General features: G+C 41.1%; 1 protein-coding gene across 1 annotated transcript in view; it reads right to left on the minus strand.

Annotated features, from left to right (window-relative positions):
* LOC124161920 (rho GTPase-activating protein Graf-like) overlaps positions 1–16309 on the minus strand; it is a 162987-nt gene that overhangs the window by 100593 nt on the left and 46085 nt on the right. The window contains exon 3 of the mRNA XM_046538181.1: positions 11633–11704. Coding sequence (XP_046394137.1) covers positions 11633–11704 — 72 coding nt within the window. The remainder of the gene's footprint in view (positions 1–11632; positions 11705–16309) is intronic.

Here is a 16309-nt window from a genome sequence, read left to right on the forward strand (position 1 = left end):
AGGGGATTCCGAAGATGGTGAAGAGATATTTAGCAATGAAAAGTAGAGGAAACCTAAGAACCAAGGGTCATCAAAGGACCGACCATTGCCACCATGCCGGAAAACAGCAAAGGCGTCCGGAAGAAATCATTTGATCGAACATTGCAAATCACATTTGAAGGGAACACCGCCAATCAATCAAACGCTACCTCAAGTCTAAGCGCCATCTATTCCCAAAATCAGCCGACTGTTCAAAATAGGATTTTTACCGTACGGAAACATGAAAATAGGTATAAATCGCTACTCCGATTTAGACATTTGTTTAGCATGGTACCAACTTTCCAATACCCTCATCATTGAACGGAGTCGCCTTTGTTTTAAGCCATGTTTCTCCGATGGCCTGCTGCTCGACTGCGTCAGCGCAAGCCATTGCCATTGTCCTCCTGGACAGCGCTTCATGCGAGGTGAAAATCAAATGGGCCTGCATGTTGAATGATCAAACACTTCCCAACAAAACGCTGCAGGACCTTGTTAGTTACAGCTGCAGTGCGCATTGTCGTGGAGATAGACCAAAATTCCTCTCCGATTATTCTGAAATGCACTCCGCCGAGGTTGAGGAGTAGCGCAGCATGAGGCCGCAGTAATGGTCGTGCCACGTTCCAAGAGAACTCTCTCAGAGCACGGGTAGCCCTACACTTCCAGGTGGAGGGGGTTCGATTCAACTCCTTTGGCTTATTAGGAGAATGAATCCACTGTGTGGATTGTTATCCTTTTCTTAGGTTTCGACATGGAGGCATGAGATAATTCAAAAAAGCTTCTCCTTCATTGTGTGAGGATTCGCTGATTAGGGAGGCGACCATTCTCTTGTTGCTATTTTTGTCGGACAGCATCTTGGGAACCCATCTCGCGCACACTTTGCTAAACTAAAGTCTCTCACTCACAATGATGTAGAGAGCTGACCTTGAAATTTCAATTTGCCTCATCCACACTCGACTCCATGCCTGACCGCCTTCATCATGCGTACGTGCTGCTTCTACTCCATGCCTGACCGCCTTCATCATGCGTACGTGCTGCTTCTAAGTTCCTACGCCTTTGACGTCACTCATTGAAGTTTCACCGTGCACATTATTACCTATTCGCCCATGAATTTCGGCTGCATTACACCCTTCAGCCTGAAGAAATCATTCACACTTGGCGGCAGACACCGGTGTTGTCGCAGACATGTTTACACGCTGGCTGTGATTGTTCAGAACATGGGCATATCCAGCGAGGGCAGGAGGGGGCAGCTGCCCCTCTAGAAGCAAAAAATCGCAAATGTCTTTAAGGAAAATAACATTTTTTCAAGCAAACAATTTTAAAAATTAATAAAGAGCTGTTACAGTTTCCTTAAAATGTTGGTTTCATTCACTTTTTCCATGCTTAAATCTTACCTATAACTTGAACAACCATGGCTTGCCCCTCTCCTAGTTTTGATCCTGGGTTCGCCCTTGGTTCAGAACTAAATAAATGGAGACGGCGTGATTGGAGGCCACACTAGAGATGCTACGCAAAACATATGCGCAAAAGTTCATTTCTGATTTTGGCGCAGGTTCTTATTTCGCGAATGATCGGACCTTGAAAAATCTAACCCTCGTCTACTTCATTCCGAATAACGCATCAATGCGCTTGATTAACGCATCAATGCGCTTGACCTTGGTTTATTTATTTTCAACTTCCCCGTAAACAAGACATTAATGCCTTTACAAAAAACGAATTAAAGCACGTCACAAACACCCATGCCCTATAATTAGATGCAAATGGCGAAAAGCAGTTATTCGTGTTTTTGACCGTATTCCACCAAATTTCAAAATATGGAAAAAATAGGATTAAACTTCAAGGTAGGGGTAACAACATATATTTTTCGGCGTGTCTATTGTTTCCTAAATTTAATTTTGAAATTTTCAAACTCATGTAAAAGTTTAGTTTTCGGTCAAAAAAATTGTGAAAAAAATCAGGATGGTAGAATGTAATAGTATATACACTTTAATATAAAAAATAACGGTTTTACAAAAATAAATACTGGAGATAAAGTTAATAAACTAAAATTGTTTAAATTTTTTGGGGTTATTTTCCATTGTTGAGACCTGAAAGTTTGGGGAAACATATAATTTTAGATGCACTTCTCACCATCTTAACCTGCTAGACCCTTTCTGTGTCCATATGTGAGTCTCGATATGAATTGTTACCCAAATGGTGACATACTCTATGACAACCATTAGGACCAAAACGAAAAACAGTGGGCGCATGTAAGGTTATATTTCGCATTTGCAATAAGTGACATTACTCTTAAAAATTCTTACTAAACTGCGATTTGATTTACCAACCATATTCTAATCTAAAATCATCCCATTCGTGTAGTTGAAGACTTTACTGATCTTTGAGAACTAAAACAAAATAAAAAACGCTCAGATAATAAATCTTCAAACATTGCGTGTCAGGTAATAACACATTCATGCATAATTTCTGAATACTTAAACATTGCTCCTTGAATATTAACATTAATCAATCAACTCACTAGGTGCTAATTTCTAATACGTTCAGATGCTAAGTACTGAGCATTACCTTCTCATTCAATATAAACTGAATTTTAAGTAACCTTAATAATGATCGTGATTCGTATCAATTAGTAGCAGATACTATCAATTTACATAGCGATGGAAAACTCAACAGTATATGATAATAATCCAAATTCATATTTATTGCAAACACTAAATGTAACCTTACATGCCCCCAACTTTTTTCGTTTTGATCGTAATCATTGCCATAAAGTATGCCACCAATTGCGTAACAATTCATATTGAGACTCGAATATGGGCAGAGAAATTTATTTTCTTCCTTTTAGTTAGCGATAAAAACGTGGTTTTTATTTTTTTCAATTTATAATATTATTTTTTTACATATAGCGAATGTCCTGAATAACTAACTACATTGGGAATTAAAACAGTTAATAATGGATAATTTCAAGTAGAAAAAAACGAGCTATTTCGATAAAACTTCCAAAATAAATAATGTTCAATGCTCCTTCGGCCACGCCTAATTCCAGTCCAAGCAAGCGCCAGCTCAGCACTTGAATCACCGCACGCACGACACGACCTCAAGGACTTTGCTCGCGTGTTTGTATAATGAGCCATTCGATGTGGAGATGAAAACAAAATTAAGCGATCACCACCATTATAACTACGACTTAAAATCTTGAAAATAAACAAATGAAATACGTGAGTAATTACTCGTGACGTCCGAAACGAATTCTGCATGATACCACCACACTCATCACCACCAGCATCAAGTCAGCAATCCGAAGATTGCTCTGACGCAGCTCTCCTTTCTGCTAACCTGAGCGCCTTTCTTCCCCACATTCACTTCACTTATCCTTCTCATGAAAAAGGCTTAATAACAGAGTTAGAACGCGTGCAAAGAAGAGCTGCCAGGTATGTGAAAGGTCGTTACGATAGTCTTGTTAGTGTAAATGACCTCTTAGATAAACTCGGATGGGAATCTCTGTCGGACCGTAGATTGAAAAATAGACTTAACCTTTTAGATAAATTCAACAGCAGTGTCTTTTCTAACGAAGTTAGCCATATCTTACGGACGCCAACGTACTACGGAAGATAAGATCATATAAATAAAATAAGAGAGATAGATTGTAGAACAGACAGGTACAGAATGTCATTTTTCCAGCATCAATAAGAGATTATAACGGCAGCGATGGAACTCATTGATAGATTGCATGACTTTTAGTGTAGCCTACTAACCTATGTAAAACTTATTGCATGTTTCTTAATTTTATTATTATTTCTAACAGCATGTGGTAGTATATTTTGTTAGTATACGTGACGTTTTTTGGACGGTGTTTTGTGCATGCGGGAGTCCAAATGCATGCTGCATGCTGGTGATTGATCACCCCCTGCCAAACTTCCTAGAGGTGGCTCGCAGGCTATTATGTAGATGAAGAATGTCCTCAGTAGGCCATCGGATCTCACTATGTGGTCACTTAAGCTGCCCTGCGTTTTCCTAAGGGTTTTTAGGAGGCTTCTCTTTTCTCCCAGTCTTCTCAGCACTTCCTCATTACTTCTCGGTCGATGCATTAAATCTTCATCACTCTTCGGTATATCACCACATTTCCAATGCTTCCACTCTTTGACTTCCCAATACCTGCCAACACCCAAGCATCGCTCCCGTAGGGAAACACACTCCATAAGTAGGCACGACATGCCTTACTTTTATGGTTGTATTCTCAGCTGTAAGTAAATTTTTCTCGTTGTAGAATTCCCTCTTCGTCTCCGCTATTCCACTAATTCTTTCTTAATTTGTCCATCGCTGGTAATTCGGCTTCCAAGGTAACCAAACTCCTTCTTTTCAAGGACCTTCTTCATAGTTTAATGTTTTTCCTCCCCCTTAAACACCATGCTAATATTTTCGTTTTCTTTCTGTTAATAACTAACTGATATCTAGCCACTGACCTTTCCTTATTCATCAGTCTTCTTCAGCTCATTCTCCGCTATAACTCCTATTGACACCTGAAACCTAACATTTGATTTTATCGAAAGACTTCTAAACGTAAACTTAAAAAATTGCAGGGTGGAGAGCACGGGAAATTCAGTCGCTTTCAGACCTCCCTGATGTGCGCTGCGTGAGTTAGCAGTGTTGCAAAGTGGCATGATGACTCAGTCTCAATTTGCTGACAGCCTTTTGAGTAAACTCTCTCCCCCCATCCCTAGTGTGGCAGCTATTTGAATACTCGTCAGGCCCTTAAAAGGATTTCAACTGGTTAACTTACACATCTAATATTTACACCACACTTGATTGATTCCAGATTAGACCTTTTGAATTTCGATCACAAATTTCGGCCGAAGCAGACATGTTCAAAATGCCCCGAATAAAATGAAGTATTCGCGTGAACGCGCTGTTGGCGTTTGCCTGAATGACCTTTGCGACACATTTCCATCGTACGTCGAAAGCACACTTTTACGTGTACCACCAGAACACAGGCAGTCCACTCATACGTTCTCACGATACGTTAACAACAATTGCTCCCACAAATCTTGACACCCCAAACAGAGTTCCACCTGTTTATTTTCTTCGCAAAGTCGTAAATTGCAGAAACCCAGATCTCCACGAGGCACCCAAAGATGCACTTTCATCCTCCCCACCACTCCTCAGTCTCTCCCGTCTCCGATCAGATTTAAAATTCATTTACAACCTCCTCTAATCCTCCTCATAGCCCGGTCAAAATAGACATTGACCCTTGCATAAATTGCCAACAAGCTGAAAATTTTCATGAACCTCAAGGATACCACTCTAGCCTACATTCGAATGGCTTTTTCTCAGAAACGGTAAATCTTAGAGAAAAAGTGAAAAGACAATTTTGTAGATAAATTTCTGATCTACAATTTTGGTCTGAGAAATTTTTATCATAAAACTAACCGTTTGGCCAAAAAATGTAAAAAAACTAATTTTTGCGACCTTTGACCTTGAATAAAAGTTTTTGCACACACGGGTTCGATGGGGACTTTTCAGGATTTCAGTAGAGTGGTATCCTTAAGGTTCATGCAAATTTTCAGCTTGTTGGCAATTTATGCAAGGGTACCCCTATTTTTTGGGCTAATTTGACCGGGCTATCAGTCCTGATATTGTTTCATTCATCAACATATTACCAGAGTACCTTCCCACCACACCAGTTACAAGTCCCTTCTCCAAATTCCAATATCCAGCCCATCAACTGTTTAAATTTCTCTTTTCCACTGCCTTTCCGCCCTAATAAATTATGCCCCATTCACCCCTTTTCTTTAGCAATTAAAATTTTTCTTGCTCGGCGTCACCTCATTTAATACGAAACAACTTAATAAAGAGCTAAATATGTACTGCGGATGTGCCGCTATCGTATCGGTTTGTTGTTTTGTAACCGTTTCATTTTTTAGCTTCTTCGTTTCATTTTTCACTTGCACTTTTAACCGGCAATCATGCGGTATTTTCTTTAAATTGAAACGTTTATGTACACACCAAGACAAAAAGGAGTACTATGACATACAGAAAAACTAGTCTGAGTGATTATTCTTCATCAGGAAAGAGGAGGGATCCTGTTCGACTCGGATTTCAAAACAGCATTCGGCAACATGACCAAGAGCAACGCTGAGATTCGTGAAGCATCATGCCAAAGGATGCGCCAATTATCGCTCGCTGGAAAGCGGCGTGGAAGGTAACAGGCGCTCGATAAACAAACACAGCCGAACCGAGGTGCGTGACTGATGCCTCGTTCACATTACGATCGTCCGAGCCATCGTCCTAACGATAGTTGACCGAACTAGCCGTGTGAATGCAAGTCCTGACTATAGTTGACGTAGTTCCGAACGTTGCCACTTTACGATGGTTAGGCGCTGGGAGATCGGAAACGGAAGCGACAAGAGAAAGACGAAAAGCTCTTGAAGCTCTATTTTTTTCATGGATTCGTCCTAGGAAACAAGAATATGGGCGGAAGAAAAATTATTCGGTAAATACACGTTGAACACAGTAATATCTTGGCCCTTCATACCTCAACAGCTTTGATAACCGTCAATTTCCCGTTCACTTTAGATGTCAGCACTAGAGGGCAGCACAGGTTTTAACAATCGTCATGTGAATGCACGATAGTTCCGACGATGGACGATGGCTGAAACAATCCTAATGTGAATGAGGCATGAGTGAGGGAAAACAAATGCCCAAATATCCAGTAGTACACATTTCCGTCGCAATCCCATCCTGCGCATGAGGCGGAGAAATCAAAGGTGGAGTAATTCGAAAAGTGGCGCCACTCAGGAAAAATGTATTGAGTGAAATATGTTCAGTCGGATTCAAAATGGAGCAACAAATGGAGCGGCGCCACTTTCACCGCTGTTTGTATATTTGAGTTTCGGTACTTTCTATTGTACCAGTGAGAGGTAAATTAGAACAACATTCCCACCTCCCGCATTCTTAGCTGAACGATGCTGCTAATGTGCAAAAAGCAGGAATGTGGTGCTTCCCACGGCGGAGGACGGGGGTGAACGCGCTCTGGTATTCCTTCAAGCCTTCGATCAAGGATTGGCCCACACTCACCCTTATGGTTTAACTTTTTATTGAAGTATTCCCTCGCGGATAACATAAATAAAATAAATAAACAAACATAAGAACGCATAGAAGTTGAAACAAAGTGACAGAAACACAAACATACGACGTGGACTCAGCGGTGGCGTGGAAATTACCGTAAAACACATGGAAAAATTCTACATCGATCGATTTCGATTCACTTTCAGTTCATCAATCGATCACGCAAAAGATGTCGAGCGGATGAAGTGAAAGAGGAACAAATAGTCAACTCCTTTACTCTAGTCTAGAAACTCCGTTTTTCTTTCTTGGGCTTTCGACCTCGACCCGAAAGGGAAAACTGACAGGGAAACTGTCGTCCACAAGCCAACAACAAGGGGTGGTTCATCGAACAAGAACACCCATCCTCGTACAATAGAAAGGCGGGGGAGGGGGGGATTATGCACTGAATGAATCGCGCCCTCAACTGTTTCTCCTCTGAACAGAAGAAGCGCGTCTCCGCTCGGGTGCGGCACTCGTTAACACGCGCCCTCTCATGGTCATACCCCGCATGGGCTTCAGCGGCAGTTCGGTGATTTCGTCCGCAGCGACTGCTACCCTCGGAACAGTCACCATCCACTTCGCGCCCACGCGCTAATCAAATCCTCCGAGCACCACTCCGACAGCCCCTCACACGAGAATACGGAGCGAAAGATAAAACAGAGCAGTCCTCGATCAGCAATCACTTACAACAACACAACTTAGTGATCATAAACCAGTACGTGATTACGAACAAACACGTAAGGTAACAAGTAACTCATCGTTGAAAAAGACATTGACGCGGCTGAGGAACAGCTCAATTCAATCGCAATAAAGCACTGATCATGAAACAAGTGACTTTGTTACACGCACGGCTATATACTCTGAGGGTGAAGTTCGCCATGAAAAAATGTTTCGATCAACCGGGATTCGAACCCGGATCTCTCGATTGCCGGTCAGGCGTGTTATCCAATCACAGAAATCTTGTAAGAGCGAACTTTGTGACGGGTTCAACACCTCGATCGGTAAAACCCATCCTGAATTTCGCATTGAGAAGATGGTTTAATTGGCTAACACGCCTAACCGGCAAACGTGAGATCCAGGCTCGAATTCCGGCTAAGTCAAATATTTTTTCATGGCGAACTTCACCCTTAAAGTATTATAAGTAAGTATAATTATGAAAACCTTACGTTCGTCAGTTTGCCATTATAGTTCAACAGTATAGTGATAGATGACGCTCCTCTCCATATTCCATAATTTTCTGAGTACGTCCGGAAGCAGAGAAGTCATCAATTTCCCTTTCCTAAATTACATTTATTCCCAATTTGTTCGGCCGTCATTCAGAGGCAACATTCAGCGGCAGTGGAGGAGGAGGAGGCATGTTAGCACACGCAGGAAAAAAACCTTTTATTCACAAGAGGTTATGACGTACACTTACACCAAGAACAAGAAAAAGTTACATCAAACAGAAACGCAACCTTGGCAATGCCTTTCATAACTACTCCCATGCGCTGCAACCACATTATACATATACACAAAAGAACTTATTTCGTTAATAACGTATACTCCAACAAAGCAAGGGGTCCAATCTGTATTTTTTTCATACGTTAAACGAGGCACCAGACCCGGAAGTGGTGGGGTGTGGGGATAAAAGGGGGGGGGGGAGGAGTGTGGGTGGATAGGGAAGGCGAGCGCCCCCTAACGGAGGACGACAATGTGTGTCGCGCGGAGGGGAGGAGAACTAACTTGTCTCTTTATAGGTATGTCCCGCAATGCGATGGAGGGGGGGGACGTGCATGGCCCCCTCCTACGAACAGTGACGATAGGAAGTCACCAACCAAGTCCGCTTTCGTGTTCGTCATAAATTCTTAAACTAAGCTATCATACCGAACGGTAAGCGCGTCATGCATTGCACCTTTGTTAATATTCCCCTGTCGATCTAACCCTTTCAGTCATTATGCCGTTGAAATGGAAATGATCTTCAGGGGATTTCAACCTCCTGACGTTTATGTTTTCTAGTCCATAATTATGGATAGAGACCACACAGTTTAACACGCAAAAAACAGCCGAAACGTTTGGAATAAAAGTTCATAAGACCATAATTAAGATTAAATCACAAAAAATAATTTTCAGCGACACGAAGAACAAAATATCCGACATAAAGGCCTAATTAGAAATGGTCTAGAAGGTTGAGATGGTGGAAAGTGCCCCCCGATATTTTGAGAAATAAAAAATATACACTTAAAGTGCATCCTAAATGATGTGTTTACCCAAAGTTTCAGGCCACAACAATGGAAAAGAACCCCAGAAAAAATTGAAACACGATTTTTATTTTTTAACCATATCTGCAGTTTTTATTTTTGTAAAATCGTTTTCTTTATTTTAAATGGTGTTTACTATTATGGTCTACCATCCAGATTTTTTTCAAAATTTTTGAACCGAAAACTAAGCTTTTACATAAGTTTGACGCTGTCATCTATCGCGAAATTAGTGACCACTCTGACTATGAAATTCTATTATCGGACTAAAACAACGTTCATTTGGGGAGCCATGAGTGGGGACTCGAACTTAATCTGAGCAAATGCATGTCGGTGCTTGTTTTGCAGATTTCGTCCAAATACTGTCGTCAACGAAGCAAGGGCGACCTCCTTCACGAATATTTCGACCGCTTTGGTGTGGTAAGGAAAATTTAGCTTCAAAGTTGAACGTTGCTCAAATGATTTTTTTGAATTTCCGCAGCGGAAAGGTCATGTACAGTCGAAGGTATCTCGGTTACTCCCCAATTTATCGAAGTTGTATTCACCTTTTAATGCAAGCATAGGCAATCCTAAAGGACGAATTTTCCGGCACCTACGAAGAAATATATTATTGGGTTGTTGTATGTAAAAAGATAGCGGACTTTGAACGGAGGGATAGCAAGTATCAAAATTCTTCTAATTACATAAACGAATGAGGTGACGTCGATAACATCAACTTACAATTAACGTCTCCCCATTCCAACGGCCGTGACTCAGACTGCTACAACAATGTTACTTAGACATTATAAAATATTTGATTTCACTGCTCCAGTTTCATATTTTAAGCGCTCACTCAGATATTAATATTATAAATAATACAAAATATGACGGCTTCCGAGCCTCTATCGTCGATTATTTTCATTTAAATTGAAAGTAACCAACACGTCTCACAAGCGAAGCTCTCACAACTGGTGGTAAAGCCTGAATCATACGATCATTTTTTTTTCGCCGCGAAAGTGATCGCTGTGCAAAATGATCGTCGCCGGCAATTGTTTTTCGCGATCGCGTTGAGGATTCCCATCGCTATTTTTCATCACTCGTCCGGTCGCTTTTTCCGTCGCTAAGACCGTCACTAAAACCCCATATCAGCCAATCGGAACGCATTCCCCAATGGAGCGATTGCAGCGCAACGTTTGAACGTGGGAACGACATAAATAAACAAACACGCTGTATAATTTCGGGATGTGGGTCCTATGACATCGAGCTGTGATATTGGAAATGATGCGAAGAGCGACGGCGGGAGTGACCGTGTGATTCAGAAAAATGATCACAAGAGCGATTGCTTTTCGCGACGGTAAAAGTGATCTCGATAGTGATCACTTTCGCGACGAAAAAAAATGATCGTGTGATTCAGGCTTAACTCATAAAATCAATCATAACTGTACGTAACGTGGTCTGGAACGTTCTGGTGCTGCCAAATCTCCAGCATCAGGGCTCGTCAGCTTAAGAAGGCATTGTTTCCACCGTCGAAAGAGGGGGCCAAAAGTTATACTATATCAAAAGCTATACAGGAAAGAAATAGTGTGTGTTGAAAATGCTATTCAGAGCTTGATTCGATATTTAAAGGATTTAAATTTATTGTTTAGAACCTCTTTTATAACATACGTTGATAAAATACTATCACCTCTAGTCTGGGACTGTTTCATAGCATAATAAAATCTCCTTGAATCGGAATTACGTGCTTATAGCTCAGGAAGTTGAATTCCACTGATAAGCCTTTGCGATAAGTATTAGTTATAATCCCATTTTGTAGAGTTTGTGCTTGATTGACGCCGTTGATTGATCTGCTTGAAGCCTAGCGGACGGAATGCAATGAGGTATGGAATGTCATGTTCGGGGGCTTATTTCATAGATCTCCACGCATTTATTTCATAGAACAAAGATTTTTAATAGTGAAAATAAGTTTCAGTGTTTAAGTCAGTATTTAAAAGATATAAATTCATGTTGAGAGCCTTTTCCGCTAAGTCCTAACAAGGCAAATGAATAGGAGCACACGGGCGAGCTTTGGTGCTGCTATCTATGTTTGAAACCATCGCCGGGCGACAATAAGGACGACATCGCTTGGCATTACCAGGGTTCGGGAGTTGCACTGGGCTGCTATCGACTCCTTCCCAACACCCAACCCCTTCGCAAGCGCAGAGACAAAGTCCGCGGCTTCTGTGAGCTTCTGGCGTCGAGAAATAATTGTATCCTGAAATGGAATTGTATCCTAGTATTATACTACATGCAAGGAGACTCACCTTGACTCCGCCTATCCTGTCTTTGCGGAAGGCCTCCAGTGGCGCCACTATCTGGTCGTGGGCGCGATCCAGCTGCAATCGAAAGAGAAGAAAGGAGTCAGCTGAACATCCGATTGAAACGGGAACTCGGACATAGTACACACAATCATACAGACTGCCCCGAGTGTGTGATTCTTATCCCCAATTTTAAACACTTCAAGTCGTGCGATTCCGGTGAAATCAGGCGCACACATCAGAAAAATTCTACGCTTTGCTCAATGCAAGCCAAATTAAATTTCGACTTTTTGACACCATAATGTGGATCATGGGAGAGGTGCATAAGAGCGTTTTGCGAACGGCACTGCCATACGGCAGCGAAACCTGGCTTGATTGAAAAGATTGGATGCCCAAGATCGAGGGAAGCTACTGGTAGCGAACGGCGACCTCTAGCGGGAATAGACGCAGAGAAAGAGAAAGGAGAGTGTGGCCCCAAATGCAAACGTTTATTTAGTCTTATTCGAGGAAGAAAAGGTCTAAATTATTCGGTGCAAATGTCACTTCATAGGTTTTTGGGTGTGGAAATAACAACGGAATTACTGAAATTGCAAAATCTTCAACCGTGACCTTTGCGAGGTCACAAGGATGGTCAACACCGAGGAAGAACGTACGAGGGAGGTTTTTTATCAACCCCCGATCGCCCAGCAAAGGCACCCTAAAAGCGACAGGCGAGTACTACGCAACTGAATAGGGCAACCGCGCATCCTCCGCATCACGCGCTCAAGTCATTTCTCCCAGTAAGTTGCTGGTTAAAGGTTAGTAGCAATGAGCGACAGCCAGAAAACTCGCCAAATGGCTTCCACATTGACATTTATAGACCTTTATGACGAGGAAAGAAAAAGGTTTTAATGCACTGTGACTAGGGTGTGAAACGGCGTGAAAAATTACGTCCATTCCCATTCAAAACAAAAGAGGAGACATGATGACTTCTGGAAGTGCTCTGATCCATGACAACGCCCGTCATCTCAGCGCCGATGCAGCCCAACTGCTCCTTGAGCAATTCCAAAGGGAATTTTTCGATCACCCGCCGTGCAATGCCGACCTAGTGCCTGGGGACTCCCATCTTTGCGTTGAAATGAAGATGTGGCTAGATGGCAAGTATTTTCAAAGGGGCGATGAGCAAATTCAGGACAAAGGCATAATTCGTAGGAAATCATGGGCGGCAACATTCCATGAAGAAGGTACATATAGTAAAGCACAGGCACGACCAATTCCTCAATGGCCGAGGCCATTATGTCCAAAGGACACCGCAAAGTGGGCTCAACACTTAGAAGTGAAATAGTTTTTAATCAATCACTTCGTCTTCTGTTCATGGACCATCGGAGGTTGAAAAAACAGCACTCGTATATACAGTAAGTAAAATGTAATAAAGGAAAAAGACCATCAAGGAAAAAAGGACGTGCGCTTTTACATACGTCTACCTTTGCAAAAACAGCTAATTTAAGTTATTATCCTAAGTTCTAGCCTCAACTGGCACGCATAGCTCCACTTTTTAAAATGACACAAGTTGTGGGAACTTGGGTCGATAAATAATAAAATTCAGTGGACCATGAATTCGTCCGTCCCTATCTTCATGTTATCTATTCCCGCAGTTCGAATAGCCGACAGCAGTATCAGCACTATTTTAACGTACTGACATCAGTTTGAGCATTTGGTTTTCAATTTATCCATACTGATACGAGATGCCTGCCACTTTTACTAATATTGTTAATTATGTGCGTGCATAAAACATTTGTCAAAGCAAAATTCACATGGAATTAGCAACTGAAACTTTTTTGTGAGCACAGGCAAGAATCACCACTAGGGCATTAGCAAAAATTAAGGCTAAAAAGAGTAATTATTAAAATATATGTGAACGAGCGTGATGCGCCCGCTCCCAGCGGGTTTCCCCCGCTCTTTTCAATGCAGGTTCACAGAGGGATAGGCGCGTTTCAAATTGTAAAATGTAGAAAAAAAGGCAGGGTCTTATGTACAAATTTAATTGGAATGTTCATGTACAAATTGAGGTAAGAGGACCTCTTTAAACACAACATTGGAAGTAATTACACATCCTCTGTTAAACGCACATGATGACTCATACTTACGTATCAACAGGAGACTTGAATGTGGAATCAGCCGCATTTTGATAAAAGTTATTTAAAGAATGCGCGATATTGTTGCAAATGAACAAATGTATAAGTTTGTTCGCCGTTAACGTCAGGAATATTTACCGGTTTTTGTTTTTTTGTTTTTTTTTTATTATTTAAAAACCAATTTTAGGAAACAATATCAATATTTAGGAAGTAAGATATGCCGTCACATGTTCTCTGATAAATTCTGTGCAATTTGGTACCTCATCTGTAGAGTTTGGTAGCGTGTAAGTTGAGAAAAAAGGTATCTATACAGAAGAAATAATATAGAAGATAGCCTGATATTATGGGATGAGGGATGACAGTGGCTCGGTTCAACATAAGTTCGCACAGTCCGGAGCCGAAAATGTGCAAACCCGAAGAGGAAAGGAATTCTCGAATGAAATGGGAAATCGCATTTAATAATTAGTAGAATGTCTGTGAAGAGTAAGCAGGCTGAACATATGCGAGGAGCAGTTCACCTTCGGGGTCCCCAATCCGAGTATAGCCCGGACAGTCCGGACGTGGGCGGTGCCCCCTCTCACAGGAAACGACCAGCTGCTAACAATGCACCCATTCAAATGTACGGATCGACCAAAGCCGGTGGTCATAGACCGTAATCTGGTTTTGGCATGCACTGTCACGAACATGCAGTGCCTACGCGCATACGAATCGAACGCGCGCTCTCTCTGGCGAACCAAAAGCGCGCGCGGGCGCAGTCAAGGGCATCGCATCCAACAGCCAACATAGCCAGTACATGGCTCGAATCGTAAAACCACCGCACAGTGGGCCGCCGAAATAGAAAAAAAGCAGGCCAAAAATCATATATTTCATATTTTAACAAGTAGCTCGATGAAATCTTCCTAACTATTTTTATTTCGGCTATATGAAATGATTTTTTAAACAAATTCGTGGAGAGCGAAAAAATCCTAAAATTGACTATTCGGACCGCTTCAGTGGAGACGGAACATTTTATTGAAAATAAGTAGTTTATAATTAAATTGAATTATTTACATAAAAAATCATGTGAAATGCATAAAATAACTTTTTAAACATTATTAATGCTATAGTCATTTAACAGTTGAACTTTGTGTCAACGTTTTGGCTGTGAGAATACACATAATAAATCACCAAGCACACAATATATATCGTCCTCATCAGGCGTTGGCTCCTACAGTAAAATTAAGTTTCGTATAATCTTTGGAACATTTATTTTAACATTTTCACACACATATCTATTGATATAAGATGATCCAAAGTAAGGAGGAGCCTTCGGAAAAATCTCCCATTTTTAGCCACGCGCAAAAATTTTCGCGTGTGGTTTGGTCAATACGAATTAAACGTTAAACAATACAGGTGTACCAACTTGAGCAAGGAGTCTCAAGTAGAGAATTATTTAACTCAGCTGGGAACGGTATACAGTGGAACTTGGTTATAACGTCATCAAAGGGACCAGAAGATTTTTAACGTTATATCCGAGTGACGTTATAAAAAAAGCAGCCTTTAATCTGAGTGAAAGGAAAAAGTAAAGACGCAAATGTTCTGCTAAATACAACGATGTTTATTGAAATCTACTCGTACATTGGAATATGTATAATAAAAAACGTTAATAAAAAAATGATATTCACAATTAAATATTTTATAGCCTAATAAAAATCTTACTTTACTGTCGAAAAAAAATCTGTGATCTTCTTTTGAACGGTCCTTTCAGAGATAAAAATGCTCTCCGTTGTGCAACAAACGTCTTGAAGCGCGCTGAGTGTTGAAGCAGTGAAGAGCACTTTTGCAACCTAAGAATCGCTAAATTTTTGACGCTATACCCGAGCGTCGCAATATTTGTCGACGATATAAACGGGTTTTCGTACAACATAAAATGTTCAGTTTTGGCTGGTCTGTATAAAATGTGACGTTAAACCCGAGTTGACGTTACAGCCGTTGCCGTTATAACCAAGTTACACTGTATATCATTCTCTAACCAATATGGAAATTTCATTTGAAACCTGTCGCTAGTTCTCTTGCATTATTCCAATTTCTAAAAATAAATACTGAAAAGTATTTGTTCAAGACTTTCGACAAAATTTCCTTTGTCTTCATGTCTTAACCCAAGTTTTACTTAAGATGAAGATATCGAAGGGCCAATTTACGTTTTGAAGACAACGAATGTCCACTTCCATAAACAATAACGTCATGAATTTCTTGGATGGGTTACTTTCCATTCTTTTTTCATCCGAAATATCAGCAGTCCACATCACCGGAAACCGAAATTATAATAAAATCCTCTGGATAATGCAAAAAGGCACTGGGATATTTTGCTAGAAAAACGTACCTTTTTATCGTTCTGATACATCCATCACTACCAGTACCTAGTGGTAGTTTGGCCCCTACGCTGAAATTTCTGGATCTAGGGATAATAAACCCTGGTTCTTCGCTTCCGTAACACAAGTACTGAGATCCTTTCACAAAGATAAACTGACTAATTCTCTCGGATAAATCGTGAAAGGGAATATTTTTCAAGCAGCTTCGTAGAAATAGC

The sequence above is a fragment of the Ischnura elegans genome, chromosome 7, assembly GCF_921293095.1.
Source record: "Ischnura elegans chromosome 7, ioIscEleg1.1, whole genome shotgun sequence".
Taxonomy (NCBI): Eukaryota; Metazoa; Arthropoda; class Insecta; order Odonata; family Coenagrionidae; genus Ischnura; species Ischnura elegans.